Source organism: Pelophylax lessonae, assembly GCF_965119305.1.
Source record: "Pelophylax lessonae genome assembly, chromosome: 1".
Taxonomy (NCBI): domain Eukaryota; kingdom Metazoa; phylum Chordata; class Amphibia; order Anura; family Ranidae; genus Pelophylax; species Pelophylax lessonae.
The window spans coordinates 611,372,723-611,388,020 of NC_138768.1; the positions used below are offsets into that span (position 1 = coordinate 611,372,723).

Below are 15,298 nucleotides of genomic sequence, written 5' to 3' on the forward strand. Positions count from 1 at the left end.
ATGCAGATTGACCAGTGTGTGTGCTCCCATTAATGCAGATTGGCCAGTGTGCGTGCCCCCATTAATGCAGAGCAACCAGTGTGCGTGCCCCCATTAATGCAGATTGACCAGTGTGCGTGCCCCCATTAATGCAGATTGACCAGTGTGCGTGCCCCCATTAATGCAGATTGAGCAGTGTGCGTGCCCCCATTAATGCAGAGCTACCGGTGTGCGTGCCCCCATTAATGCAGATTGACCAGTGTGCGTGCCCCCATTAATGCAGAGCGACCAGTGTGGGTGCCCCCATTAATGCAGATTGACCAGTGTGTGTGCCCCCATTAATGCAGATTGACCAGTGTGCGTGCCCCCATTAATGCAGAGCAACCAGTGTGCGTGCCCCCATTAATGCAGATTGACCAGTGTGCGTGCCCCCATTAATGCAGATTGACCAGTGTGCGTACCCCCATAAATAAAGAGTGACCAGTGACCCATGCCCCCATTAATGCAGATTGACCAGTGTGGGTGCCCCCATTAATGCAGATTGACCAGTGTGCGTTCCCCCATTAATGCAGATTGACCAGTGTGCGTGCCCCCATTAATGCAGATTGACCAGTGTGCGTGCCCCCATTAATGCAGATTGACCAGTGTGCGTACCCCCATTAATGCAGATTGACCAGTGTGCGTACCCCCATTAATGCAGATTGACCAGTGTGCGTACCCCCATTAATGCAGATTGACCAGTGTGCGTGCCCCCATTAATGCAGATTGACCAGTGTGCGTACCCCCATTAATGCAGATTGACCAGTGTGCGTACCCCCATAAATAAAGAGCGACCATTGTGCGTGCCCCCATTAATGCAGAGCGACCATTGTGCGTGCCCCCATTAGTGCAGAGCGACCATGTGCATGCCCCCATTAATGCAGAGCGACCAGTGTGCGTGCCCCCATTAATGCAGAGCAACCAGGGTGCGTGCCCCCATTAATGCAGATTGACCAGTGTGCGTGCCCCCATTAATGCAGATTGACCAGTGTGTGTGCTCCCATTAATGCAGATTGGCCAGTGTGCGTGCCCCCATTAATGCAGAGCAACCAGTGTGCGTGCCCCCATTAATGCAGATTGACCAGTGTGCGTGCCCCCATTAATGCAGATTGACCAGTGTGCGTGCCCCCATTAATGCAGATTGAGCAGTGTGCGTGCCCCCATTAATGCAGAGCTACCGGTGTGCGTGCCCCCATTAATGCAGATTGACCAGTGTGCGTGCCCCCATTAATGCAGAGCGACCAGTGTGCGTGCCCCCATTAATGCAGAGCGACCAGTGTGCGTGCCCCCATTAATGCAGAGCTACCAGTGTGCGTGCCCGCATTAATGCAGATTGACCAGTGTGGGTGCCCCCATTAATGCAGATTGACCAGTGTGTGTGCCCCCATTAATGCAGATTGACCAGTGTGCGTGCCCCCATTAATGCAGATTGACCAGTGTGCGTACCCCCATAAATAAAGAGTGACCAGTGACCCATGCCCCCATTAATGCAGATTGACCAGTGTGGGTGCCCCCATTAATGCAGATTGACCAGTGTGCGTTCCCCCATTAATGCAGATTGACCAGTGTGCGTGCCCCCATTAATGCAGATTGACCAGTGTGCGTGCCCCCATTAATGCAGATTGACCAGTGTGCGTACCCCCATTAATGCAGATTGACCAGTGTGCGTACCCCCATTAATGCAGATTGACCAGTGTGCGTACCCCCATTAATGCAGATTGACCAGTGTGCGTACCCCCATTAATGCAGATTGACCAGTGTGCGTGCCCCCATTAATGCAGATTGACCAGTGTGTGTGCCCCCATTAATGCAGATTGACCAGTGTGCGTACCCCCATTAATGCAGATTGACCAGTGTGCGTACCCCCATAAATAAAGAGTGACCAGTGACCCATGCCCCCATTAATGCAGATTGACCAGTGTGGATTAGAGCACCGCATGATTATGAAAAGTCAAGTCATCAGCGGGGGGGCAGAATGGAGAGGATCGGGAGGATTGGAGTGGCTGTGTCTTACATTTGCAGCGCTGCATGATTACAAAAAGTCGAGTTCTTCTGCTTACCCGTCGGAGAGGATGTCCTACAAAGTCCCGCCTCCTGGACACCAAGCACTGTGTCTAGCACAAGCACGCAGTGTCTAGCACAAGTGTAAGACACAGCCACTCCGATCCTCCCGATCCTCTCCATTCTGCCACCCCGCTGATGACAGAAGGAAGCAGACCGCTTCGGAGGTCCAGATTTAAGTCCGTTTGGGTCAGGAGGCGGCCCGGAGTCCGCCTATTGAGGAACCCGGGGATAGACCCCTTAGTCACCTCCATATCCTTGCTCTTCAAGTAGCCAGCCAGGCTCTCAGCTTGGTATATAAACCTCCCTCTCTGCTCTAGGTAATCAGTTTTAATCTGTCTAGTCAGGAGTAAGGACCTAGGCTCCCAGCTGGGATCTCTGGTCCTAGCAATTTTTTCTCCAATCAACTGCCAGCCTGGGCGATGGGCTGGATAATCTAGATCCATCTAGGTCGGCCGCAACCTAGCCTCGCCGACAGAGGCTGGCCAACGAGTTAAACGTCTCGCAGGGTCGCATATGACCGGGCTTGGGTCTGAGTCGAAGCGGTCCCTTGGCCGACAGCTCCCCTACTTCGGTAGTGAGGATTCTGTCTGGAGCATTAACCGCACCATGAAAGGGTAAGTATAGTCCCCCCTCTCTCCTTTTGGCAGTTTTTTTGGGGTGGACGCGGGTAACCTCAAGGGACTGTTGGACCTGCCTGCAAGATCCCTCCTCCCATCCCTAAAAATCCCTCAATGAGCTGGAATTCCTCCAATCCCTTTCCCCCCTGTCTGGGCCTGGAGTCTGCTGGGGGTCCCATGGCAGAGGATGCAGCGGAGACCCCTGGGGTCTCCCCCACTATCCCCACTCTGTAAGGGTCCTAGGATAGTGTGTCCTGCCTCTTAGTCTGGAGGGGTCCAAGTGTAGGATTCCCCCTAGGTGCATGACCCACTATTTACAGTGTGGGTATAGTGCAGGGGGTCCCAGTGCAGAGTGCGTCTATCCTCAGAAGGGGGTCCCCTTGCAGAGGATGCAGCATTGTAGAGGGCACAGGGAAGATCCTGGCAGCGTGCTGTAGCTGATGGTGGCCATTTTCCCTTAGTCTGGCTGGTCTCCGGTTGGTGGCCATGTTTGTGTAGCCCGATGTCACAGGGGCCATTTTCCCTTAGTCTGGCTGGGCTCCGGTTGGCGGCCATGTTTGTGTAGCCCAATGATGTCACGGGGGCCATTTTCCCTTAGTATGGCTGGTCCCCGGTTAGCGGCCATGTTTTTGTAGCCCAATGATGTCATGGGGGCCAATTTCCCTTAGTCTGGGAGATGCTGGAGATGACAGAAGCCTTGTGGGGATGCCGAAGCTCCTCCTCTTCCGCCTCAGTTTCCTCTTCCTGTGTCCGGGACACATGAAAAAGTATGGCGTCCATTGTGTTGCTGGGTCAGATTTGTCGGCACTCCCCTGGTCAGTAGGATGAGTCCTCCGGGGGCTCTGTTGTCTCTCCTTCTGCTGATATGTACCCTGAGCCTTGGGGGGGGGGGGGATCCTTTAGTGGTGCCAAAAGATTGTGTTTGTACTGCAGTCTTCCTTTTCTTTTGGAGCCTTAGGGTCACATCTCCCCCACTGACCCCCTCATGGAGATAGCAGGTCCCTCCAAACCCCAGCTTCCCATGGTTGCACTGATGGCGATCCTGCAGTCCTTAGTGTCTCGGGTGGAAGTGAAGTGTGGGCAAAGGCCCAGGGGGAAGCATCACCCGCCTTCCCCTGCTCAGTCTGTCTCATCTGATTTTGAGCCGGATGTCGTCTTGGATGCGGCCGGTTCAGGGGGTCCTAATATCACACCCCCAGATCCATCCGATAGGATGGATTCTTCATGGTCGCAGCTGCGAATTAAAAAGCGCTGGTAGACGCACTTATCACTGCAGTGCGCGAGGCTTTAAAAATTAAGGATGCGGCTGAGGTAGCCACGGATGTGGCTTTGTTGTTTGGTATGCATAGGTCAGCTTGCAATCCAAAGGTGTTTCCTTTTTGTGCCTTTTTTTGACAAGTTTTCAAGGAAAGGAATGGGAACAACCAAAATTACCTTTTGTGGTCCCCAAAAATTATGCTGTACATTCCCCTTTTGAGGAGTCACTTTTAGAAAAGTGGACTAGTCCACCAGTGGTGGACGCTCCTGTTTCCAGGTTTAACAGAGCTACCATGATCCCAGTAGAGGAATCCCTGTCCTTTAACCACTTGCCGACCGCTCAGGTTGAGCATACTGCGGCAAAGTGGTTCGTTATCGTCCAGCGACGTAGGCCTACGTCGCTGGACTCCTCCCCTTGTGGGCGGCGCGCGCGTGCTGCCGGAGGCTCGCTCCCGCTGTATTCAGTCACAGTGGGAGTCGGGCCAGGGGAGGAGCGGCGGTAATCATGTCGCAGTCCCGCAAAAAAAATCGCAGATCGCCGCCATTACTAGTTAAAAAAAAACAATAAAAAGGACATAAATTTCCCGTGGGTTGGTAGCTGCGATTTTTTTTTTTTTTTTTACCAAAAATATGTAGCAGAAAACAAATTGGCCTAAAATGTTAAAAAATTTTGAGTAGGTGGTCCATTTGTGGGCCCTGGGTCGGCATTCCCTTGCGGGATCGCAGTCGGCGACCCTCACCTGCCTGTTTTGAGTCTATATAACAATCTTGGTTGTTATGCTTCAGGGTGAGCTTAGTATGTAGTGACCCTACTGGGTCTGTGTCCACGCACTTCGACTGCTCCTATAGTGAGGACGATTCCTCTTCTACTGCAGCTGTGCATTAAACGGCGCTGGTGGATGCACTGATTGTATCGGTGTGGGCAACTTTAAAAATTGGAGGATGCAGCTGCTGCGTCCAAGGTGCCGGTTCCCTTTGGTACCCGCAGCTCCCCAAAAAGCGGCAAAAGGTATCCCCTTTTCCAGCCTACATTAACAAAAGTGTCGCGAGTCAGTAACCTAAACACAATATGCCGATGCCTAAGCGTTTTCGCTAGACGGTATCCCTTTGAAGAGTCCCTGTTAAAAAAGTGGACAGTCCCACCCGTGGTGGATTCTCCGGTTTTCAAGCTGAATAACTCCACTCTAATTCTGGTGGAGGAGTCTCCGGCTTTTAAAGACCCCTTTGACAGGAGAGCCAAGACCTTGGTCTGCCACATGTTTACTGTGGTCGGTACAGTCCTTAGGCCGTTGTTCACCATAGCAATGGTGTCCCAGACTTTAACGGAATGGGCAAAGCTTTTGCGCCAGGATCTGGAGGGGGAACAGCTTCCTCCTGCCTTTGCGAGCTGGCAGACCAGTCTGGATGGGGCTCCCTTAGTTTCCATGCTGTCCGTGACAGCAGTGGTCCTTTGGCGCATGATTTGGCTGTAATGCTGGTCTGCGAAACACTCTTCCAAGAAGGCCTTATCTGTTCTCCCCTTTTTGGGGATTGCCTGTTTGGATCTTCCTGGATGATATCATTAAGGGGTACTCTTCTTCCACAGGCTGCCAGGGGCGAGGAGTCTCATCACAGAGAGCGGGTTCTTCCAGACCTGTAGACAAGCCCTCTTCTGCCTGAAGGGGCGCCCTCACCTGTGTCTGAGGTAGGGGGGCATCTTTGCTTCCTTCCGGACCCATGGATATCCCTGATTTAAGACAGGTGGGTCCACGAGCTGATCCGGTCCGGCTACAAGATTGAGTTTCGGTCTTATACTCCAGAGGTTCTTTCCCCTCAATCTGCTTTTGTCCCCAGACCGCCTGCGGGGTCAGTTCGGAACATTTTCAAGGTTTCTAGTCAAACCTGTTTACAGTTCCCAGGAAGGAAGGCAAGGTATGTCCAATCCTGGAATTCAAGGCTTTGAACCACTTGTGTGGGTACAGAAGTTCAGAATGGAGTCCATTCGTAAAGTAGTGGCATCCCCACTTTAAAGGACGCTTACCTTCATATTCCAATATATGTCAGTCATCAGCATTTCCTCTGCTTGCCGTGGGTGAGGAGCATGATCAATTTGTGGCATTACCCTTTGGTCTCGCGTCAGCTCCTTGGGTATTCACAAAAGTGTTGGCATTGTTTCGCCAGGGGGAGGTTGCGGTACTGGTTACCTCAACCATCTTCTGGAAGAAGAGGCTCCGACTGCTCTAAAGGACAACCTGGAAATTACTGTGCGGACTCTGTAGAGTTTGGTTGGAAATTGAACTTCAAGAAATCTGCTCTGGTTCTGTCCACCAAGTTGGACTACCTGGGTCTGACTCTGAACTCGGCTTCAGCCAGGGTGTTTTTTCCAGGGGAACAAAAAAAAAAACTCCAAAGCTGCAGAATGTGACTCGGCTCCTGTTGTTCAGCAGTCGAGGCGGTTACGTTTGCACAGTTCCACTCCAGTGTCTGCAAAGGGTAATTCATGCCAAGTGGGACAAGGATCCAGTCTCTAGATAATCTGATCCTGTTGAGCCGGGATTCGAGAGGGTCCCTGATAAGGTGGCTTTGCTCTCTGGCGCTTTTGATAGGGCAAATCCTTCCTTCTGCTGTACTGGACTGTGGTCCCCACGGTTGCCAGCCTGTCCGTGTGGGGATGCGTTTTGGGCACGGATGTGCTCAAGGGGTATGGACTCTGGGGAGTCAAGACTACCGATCAATATTCTGGAACTTCGGGCAATAAGATTTGTCTGGCTCATTGGACAAATTGCCTTCAGGAGTTCCAGGTAAGGATTCAATGGGACAATGCCATGGCCATGGCCTATGTCAATCACCAACTGGGGACATGAAGTGTCCTGGCAGCTTGGGAAGTAGCGGACATTCTAAGGTTCAGCTGTCTCCGGTGGTTAACTCTCGAGATGGAGTTCCAACTGGAAGGTACAGAGAATTTTGGCAAAGTCTCGGGATCCTCTGGCTGACGTCGGACGCACTGGTGTCTCCTTGGGGCCAGTATCTTCTGATATACGCCTTTCCCCTGCTCAAACTTCTGCCAAATCTCCTGTGATGGATCGAGGCAGAATGGATCCGGTCAGTCTAATGGCTCCAGACTGGCCTCGCCGGTCTTGGTACACCGATCTGGTACGGCTGGTCGCCGATACCCCTTGGAGACTTCCTCTCAGAGAAGATCTATTGGCCCAGGGGCCAATCTTCTATCCTGCTTTATAAGCACTGGCTTTAACGGCTTGGCTGTTGAAAGCCTGGTGTTGAAGGATAGGGGGTTGTCTAAATCAGTGATTCCTACATTGTAAAAGGCTAGAAAATGTACCTCCTAGGAAGATTCTACCATTGCGCTTGGAAGACGTTCAATGCGTGGTGCGAGTCTCTTGGGGTTCATCCCGGTTCCCTTTCCGTGGCTCGGAGTTTGGATTCCTCCTACGAGGTGTTGAGCAACGCCTGGCCTTGGGTACTGTCAAGAGCCAGGTTTTCGGCCTTGGCGGTCTTCTTTTACTGTCCTTTGGCTACGCATTCTTTGGTTCGCACCTTTATTCAGGGGGTTCGCCACTTGGCTCCCCCAGTACGGTCTCTGTTGGATCTCAACTTGGTGCTGTCGGTTCTCCAGTACCTGCCTTTCAAAAATATTTGCGAGCTTCCTCTGGTTACATTGTCCCAGAAGGTAGCCTTTTTGGTGGCTATTACTTCTGCACGCAGGATGTGTGAGTTGGCGGCATTGTCTTGTCGTTCACCTTACCTGGTGGTTCAGAGAGGTAAAGCAGTGCTTCACCCTTGTCAGTCGTTCCTTCTTAAGGTTGTTTCTGGTTTCCATCTGAATGAAGACATTATGTTGCCTTCCCTGTGTCCCAAGCCTAAACATCCTAAAGATACTGCCTTGCACTCTCTGGATGTGGGTCAGGCAATAAGGGTGTACCTTGCAGCAACCGAGTCATTTAGGAAATCGGCCTTACTATTTATCCTTACGGATGGACCTCGCAAAGGGTTGGTCACGTCTGCCACGACCATTTTCAGATGGACAAGACAGGTGGTGGTGCAAGCCTATTCCTTCAGGTTCCTCCGTTCCTTGTTAAGGCGCATTCTACATAGGCGCTTAGTGCCTCCTGGGCCTTTCGCCATCAGGCGTCAGTGATGCAGGTTGGCAAGACGGCCACTTGGTCGTCTGTGTACACTTTCACAAAATTTTATAGAATAGAAGTGCTGACATCTGCTGATGCTGCTTTTGACCGCAACGTTCTGCAGGCCGTTGTTTGAGAGGATTAGTCCTCTTTGAAGGTGTATATTTTTTTTAGGTAAGCTCCAGTTGTTCCTTGTTGAGCTCCATGTTACCTGGTTGGCTAGGTTTAGCCTTTTGGGATTTTTTCTGCTGTTTTTTTTCCCACCCCTCATGTTAAACACTGCTTTGGGATGTCAAAATGGTCAAGTAGATTCTGGAGCTGTGTCCGTCAATGAATGAAAGCGAGAGCAGGATTTTTGTCTTACAGTAAAATCCTTTTCTCTGATGTTCACTGATGGACACAGAACCCACGCCTCTATTGAGTTGGGTTATTTTTCTTCTGACACTGCTTGCAACTAAACTGAATGCCTATAGCAGGAAGTGGGGGTATATCCCCCTGGGACTGCCCCATAGGTGTGGTAAAGCTTTTTCCTGCCCAGTGTTTTACTCCTGTAGCGGGCAGCATAACTCAATGGTCAAGAAGATTCTGGAGCTGTGTTCGTCAATGAACATCAGAGAAAAGGATTTTACGGTAAGACAAAATCCAATTTTTTGACTTACTGTAAAATCTATTTCTCTGATGTTAATTAACGGACACAGCACCCACCCCTCTGTGGAGTTGGCTTTCATCTAACACTGCTTGTAACAAAACTGAGTGCCTATAGCTGAGAGTGGGAGTATACCACCTGGCACTGCCCCATAGGCGTAGTCAAGCTTTTTCCTGCCTAGTGTCCTACTCCTGTATGTGCAATATAACCCAATGGTCAAGAAGATGGGGAGCTGTGTCCATCAATGAACATCAGTGAAATTAATTTTACGGTAAGTCAAAAATCCCATTTTTTTTTTCCACTTTAGATAGCGTAAGGGAGGGTTATAACCCCTGTAAGGTATTTTTTGGCGAATCCTAGTCCCATTGGGTAGATTTCCCTTCACTTCCTGTCCCATAGCCAAAACAGGAAGTGGGAGAAAATCCCTCCAAAACTAGGGAATCATTGGTTGCCACCAGGGTAACCAGAACTAGCATCTTCATTAAAAAATATTACCACTATTCCATTTTCTGGGGACAACCCAAAATGTGAGATTTTCTTTTACTTTTGCTTTCATTAATAATGGTAAACAGGGCCAATAGAGAGGATGAATCTCCCTAACTGGGGATATAGACTGGAATAAAAAATAAATAAATGACAGGTATTCTAATCCCTCTCCATGTTAGCCATAACTAAAAAAAAAAAGTTTTGCCTTTAGGTACAGTTTTTAAAGTGCGAGAAAAAAAAAAAAAAAGCATACTCTAGCTGGTCCCCCACCGGCTCTACACCGGGGAACTAAGCGATCAAAGACTGCTCACTGAATAAGATCTGGGATAAATTGTGCTCTTCCTCTCTTACCATTATCAGTGATTAAATTGATTAAAAAGATTGTTTGGTGTTGTGTTGCTCTGTAACCCGGGGAATCTTAATGTATCTCTGCATATTGGGACCATGTAACACTCTCTAGCCGTCTTGAATTCTTTTTGATGTACCCAGATGTTTAGTTTATGTCGAGCACTGTATTGTGATCCTAAGCATAATGATATTCCAGATTTTCCTTGATTTGATTTATGTCAATTCTACATATATTGTACCTTTTTGATGCTCATGTTGAGCAATTTATTGACTGTATTGATGTCTTACTTCTCTGTCAATAAAAAGAGTTTAAACAAACAAAATTGCTCACTGGAGAGCCGGACTGTGGAGGGATCGGGAACTGCCGGCTCAGGCTCTCAGTGGTGCGCTGAGAGGGTGAGCCCACTGCTGGTCAAACATCTGGGCGGATCCCTACATTGTCGGGATTTTTTCAGAGTTTGGACTGGCTCTGTGACATCAGCTGACAGTGGACTTTAGCTTTGGCCATACTTTTGGCCATACTTCCTCTTTAAGTGTAATGATTTAGCTGTTGCAGAGAATAAACCGATATACAGAATTGATACAATGCTGAAAAGACAAAATGTTTGTTTGATAAATTTACTGAACCAAACACTTTAGGCTAGGTTCACATTTTTGCATGTGGGATTGTGAAGAAAATCACACGCATTCTGGCAACACACGAAAAAACCGCTATAGCTTATCTCAAATACACCTGTACTAAGATCCTAAAATCAATTATCAGCTTTTGTATTTTAACACTAAGAAAATGTCTTGGCTCAAACAATACATTTACATAGAGCACTATATGTTCAAACCATATCATTAATTGTGACTAGGATTACAAAAATTAACTTTAAAGTGTCCATGTTTAAAAAAAGCGTCCAATACTCCACAAACAAAAGTGCTCTGTGTTGTGCAACTTCTTCCAACTTCTTCACTGTTGTTGCTGTCTGTGCTCCATGCCCTGTGTGTTCCTCCACCTTCACACTGGAAAACGTACTGAATTGCCATGATCCCCTAGCATCTAGTGGGTCATTAAATGCTTGTATCCCCCAGGGATTAAAACATTCAGGACCTATTCAACTCTTTTGCCAGTTAACTCATACCATAGGTATTTTAAGGTAGAAAGGAAAAGTCTCTATAATGTAAAAACCTTTATTTAGAAAACGCACACTCCCATTATGTAGTGCACATGGCCTGCAAACAGTTATTCATGGTATTTTCTCTCGGGGAACTGGCTCCACTGTATGTAATGCAGGTCGGTTCCGAATTACAGACCTCACTTCTGGGGCCTCACTTTCGGTAGTACTGTGTGGGATGATGTCACTTTGTGCAAATCCACCCCAGCAGGTTTCGTCGTCCTCGTGTCCTCAGGTGTTACAGGAAACGCTTATTCCAATTCTCTTATAATTGGCAGTTTTACCCTACTTATCCCACTTCCGATGGATCAGCGATCACACCTTACTCTATTACAGTATTGGGTGCCTCAACTGACATTTCTAAAATATTCGGCACAAAATATAGCTCTAATCAAGGAGTCTCTCAAATGAATGTGTGGTGACGTCTTCTAATCTTGCAATAATAAACTAGCACCACGTGATCCCAATGCAAAAAGGAAGGAGTGGCCCCTTACCAGAATCCACTTCCAATAAAATGATGTAGTGACCAAAAAAATCCCACTCTTAGTGATGACCTGACATATCATGTGTCACCCAGTGATAATGATTGCTTCTTACCAGATATTAATGGAAGGTAAGCTTTCAACAATGTGTCTGGTGCAAGGATTCCGAAGTCCGGATAACACACAGGCCTTAGGCCTATCCGGACTTAGGAATCTTTGCACATTTTTTTTTAGTAAATAGATCCTTTTGTATAGTTTTGTGCTGGCCTCTATAGTGTTTGTATTGTTTGACATTTTAAGATTCATTGTACATTTCAGATTCTTCAGGTGCACACTTACAAGTGTTCCACAGACACAAGCTCTTTTGAATAAAGCAAAGCTTCCCTTAGGATTACTGCTTCATCCTTTTAAAAGTAAACCTGTAAGTATGTATAAAGCATCTTGAGAAATCCTGTAATGTCTTTTTCTAAACTAATACACTATATAACTGCACAGAAAAAAAAGACTGCTGTGTCTCTTGTTCCTTTTATTTCCAAAATTTAGCGTATCCCAACAATATCGTCAAGTAGCATTGTAAGATGTCGTTCCTGCAGAACATATATCAATCCGTTTGTGTCTTTTATTGACCAGAGGAGGTGGAAGTGTAATCTTTGTTACCGAGTAAATGATGGTATGTATCAACACATGCAAGTATGTTTTCAGGATTTTTTTTTATTATGAGCCAGCATGGAATTGGCTTTCCGAAGTTAAAATGTATGTAAACCCGAACAATTAACATTTGCTCCCTTTTCGTCTGTTTAATGTAACAGTGAAAGCATTTTGTTATATTCTTTTGATAAATGCAAAAAAGAACTGTTGATCCTGCCAGAAATCTTGTGAGCAGATAACTTGCTGTGCTCCTTGCCGTTGCTGTTATCATTTAGCATTGTTCCCAGGTCACTCTGACTACAGAACACCTCCCCTCCTATATTAACAGAAGGGGGAGTTATTCTATAGTCCTCTTTTAGGGTGACAGTGCTTCTCCCCAAAGCTACAGTGAGTGCTGTCACTCTAAGACAGGTGGAGATGTTCACAGAATCATCAGCTGAAAATAAAGGAAAAGATTCCTGAAAAAATGAACTTATATTTAGACATGAAAATTTTTGAACTTTCATGGACCAAAACACAGAGAAAAAATTGTCATGTTTATTTAATATTATTGTAAAACATGTTTTTGGTAAAATATACTAACAATCCAATAAACTTGCCTATAGGCTTAAAGCAATTGATAGAAGCCTTGGGATGTTTTTTTTCCACTGACCATATACAATATATTGCTTATGTATCACATTACATGTCCCAATGTTTTGCTTTGTGTCTTTTAAAGTCACTCTGCAGTAAAAGCAAGGAAGGATAAAAAAAACTCTGTAGTGTATTAAAGTGGAGTTCCAGGCTCCTGTGAAAAAAAAAAAATAAGTCAGCAGCTACAAAAACTATAGCTGCTGACTTTTAGAAAACGGCCACTTCCCAAGTGCAGATAAGGGGGGTGCAGTAGTGGTTCTTTATACAGAGACATACAGGAATGAAGCTTTAAGACAATTAACAGATACCAACACTTATCTCACACTCAGGGTTGATCCAACTAAAAAATACAAATTGCAATTAAAGGCTTTGGTTGATAGAGAGACCGCTTTGTGTGCTTTTCTATTAAAGAGTCTAAGGTGTTGATCCCCGACTTTCCTGTCACCCTGATTTTTCACCATCTCCCCAAGGTTCATAAGGGTACCCATCCAGTTTTGGGGAGACCAATAGTGTCTGGTATTGGGTCCCTAAATGAACGTTTGGGGGAATGGGTGGGTGGATGGATGACTTCAATCCCTGGTACAGTCCCTTCCTGGTTATTTGAGAGATACTAATCACCTCCTGAACATAATGAGTAATATTGAATGGAAGGATGAGTATGCCTGGATCACTTGTGATGTGTCCAGTTTATACTCTTCTATCCCACATGATTTGGCACTTGAAGCCATTGAATTTTCATTAAAACCGCATACTAATTTGGCCATCTTGCAGCGTTATGTTCTTGAGGTTTTTGATTATCTCCTTGGACCCAATTTCTTTTGATGGGGTTTTCTACCCCCAGAGATGTGGGGCAGCCATGGGGGCTAAATTTTCACCTTCTCTTGCCAACCTATACATGGGTTGGTGGGAGAGGTCCCGCATCTTTGGAGGTAGTAACCCCTTCAGAGACCAGATCGTCCTGTACCTTCGCTACATGGACGATCTGGTCTTTGTTTGTCATCAAAGTGTAGACTTAGATAGGTTTCTGCAGTATCTTAATGAAAATATACTACATTTAAAATTTACAGACTGCAGAGATGTGGATAATATACAATTTCTAGATGTCACACTGGAACATCAAGGTGGCAAAGGGATGACCAGCTTATACAGGAAACCATTAGCTGGGAATAGTCTTTTACATGCCAGGTCCAGCCATCCCCTCCACACTATAAAGACATTCCGGTGGGGCAATTTTTAAGGCTCCGGAGAATTTGTAGTGACACGTTTACTTTTAAGAGAGAGAGAGATGAGTTCTCTTTACAATCGTTTCCTTAGTAGGGGCTATCCTAAGTGGTCTGTTGATACCATCTGGCTCTTAATAGGGATAGAGCTAGCCTCCTCACTCCTGTTTCTGCAAACAGGAGGACTCGATGTAAGTCTCCTGATGAGACTAATAGCCATTTGAGGGATGATGCATTACCAGCCATCACCCTCTCTTTCCATTGGCCGGATTAAACAAATTGTTAATAAACATTTACTCATCCTATACAATCATGAAAAGTGTGCCTCTCTTCTAAAACAGGGAGTCAACATTGTGGCGAAAAGAGCCCCCACACTAGGGAATTTTTTATCCCCCAGCCTGTTCTCAATGAAAAATACATCAAAATCTCCTACATGGTTTGTACTATATTCAGTGTGTTCACTCTGAGCCGGTTTTACATGCTGTTTTCTTTCCTCGGCCCTGTCATCTTCACATTGGGCATCCAGGTGTGACAGCTTGCGGCTTCACAGCTGGGTGCCCACTGCACATGCGCGATCAGCGCTGCTCATCTTTAATTGTGGATGCAGTCTTGTGGGACCTGTCACATGTCCCAGAAGACTGCAGGGAGTGAGGAAGGAGAACTTCCGCTCCAAATGCCTAGGCGGTACCTGTCAAAATCAGATACCTGCCCCCCTTAAAAGACACAATTACAACAGTAGTATCTGTTTTCCTATTGTATTGGAGGACAGCTTGTGCAAACTTTTCTAACAGCATTTGTTTAAGAAATGTTCACTCAAAAAAAACAAAAAAAAAAACAGAGTTTTACTTCTAAAACAGACTTAGAAAATCACAAAACATAATTCTATACACATACATACGCTGTGTATCAGCTGGTTCAGTCTCACCCGATGGCCTATAAAAAGGTGACTCATTACCAAGGTGTCACACAGAAAAACCTCTCATGATGGGTAAAAGCAAAGAGCTCTCTCAAGACCTTTGCAACCTTATTGTTTAAGAATTTTTAAACTCCTGAATGTTCCAGTCAGCACTGTTGGGGCCATAACCTGGAAGTGAAAAGAACATAATTTCACCATAAACTGGCCACGACCAGGTGCTCTTCGCAAGATTTCTGACAGAGCAGTGAAAAGAGTTATCAGAACTTTTGTCCAAGAGCTACTTATGGAGAGCTTCAGAAAGACCTGGAATTAGCAGGTACCATTGTTTCAAAGAAAACAATAAGTAATGCTCTCAATTGCCGTGGCCTGTATGCACTTTCACCATGCGAGACACCATTGCTGAAGAAAGAGCATGTTGAAGCTTGTTTAAAGTTTGCTGCACAACATTTAGACAAGCCTGTGAAATAATGGGAGAATATAATCTGATCAGATGAGACCAAAATTTAACTCTTTGGATGCCATAATACACACCATATTTGGAGGTCAAATGGCACTGCATATTACCCCAAAAACACCATACCAACATTGAAGTTTGGAGGTGGGAACATCATTGTGTGGAGCTGTTTTTCAGCATACGGTACTGGCAAATTTCATGTCATTGAAGGAAGGATGAATGGAAAAA

At 46.5% G+C, this 15,298-nt stretch overlaps 1 protein-coding gene across 2 annotated transcripts in view; it reads left to right on the forward strand.

Annotated features, from left to right (window-relative positions):
* The window catches only part of SEC24B (SEC24 homolog B, COPII coat complex component), a 152,728-nt gene that overhangs the window by 71,993 nt on the left and 65,437 nt on the right, over window positions 1-15,298 (forward strand). For both annotated transcript variants that reach the window (XM_082263158.1, XM_082263159.1), the window contains 2 exons: window positions 11,518-11,620; window positions 11,743-11,869. In XM_082263158.1, coding sequence (XP_082119284.1) covers window positions 11,518-11,620; window positions 11,743-11,869 — 230 coding nt within the window. The remainder of the gene's footprint in view (window positions 1-11,517; window positions 11,621-11,742; window positions 11,870-15,298) is intronic.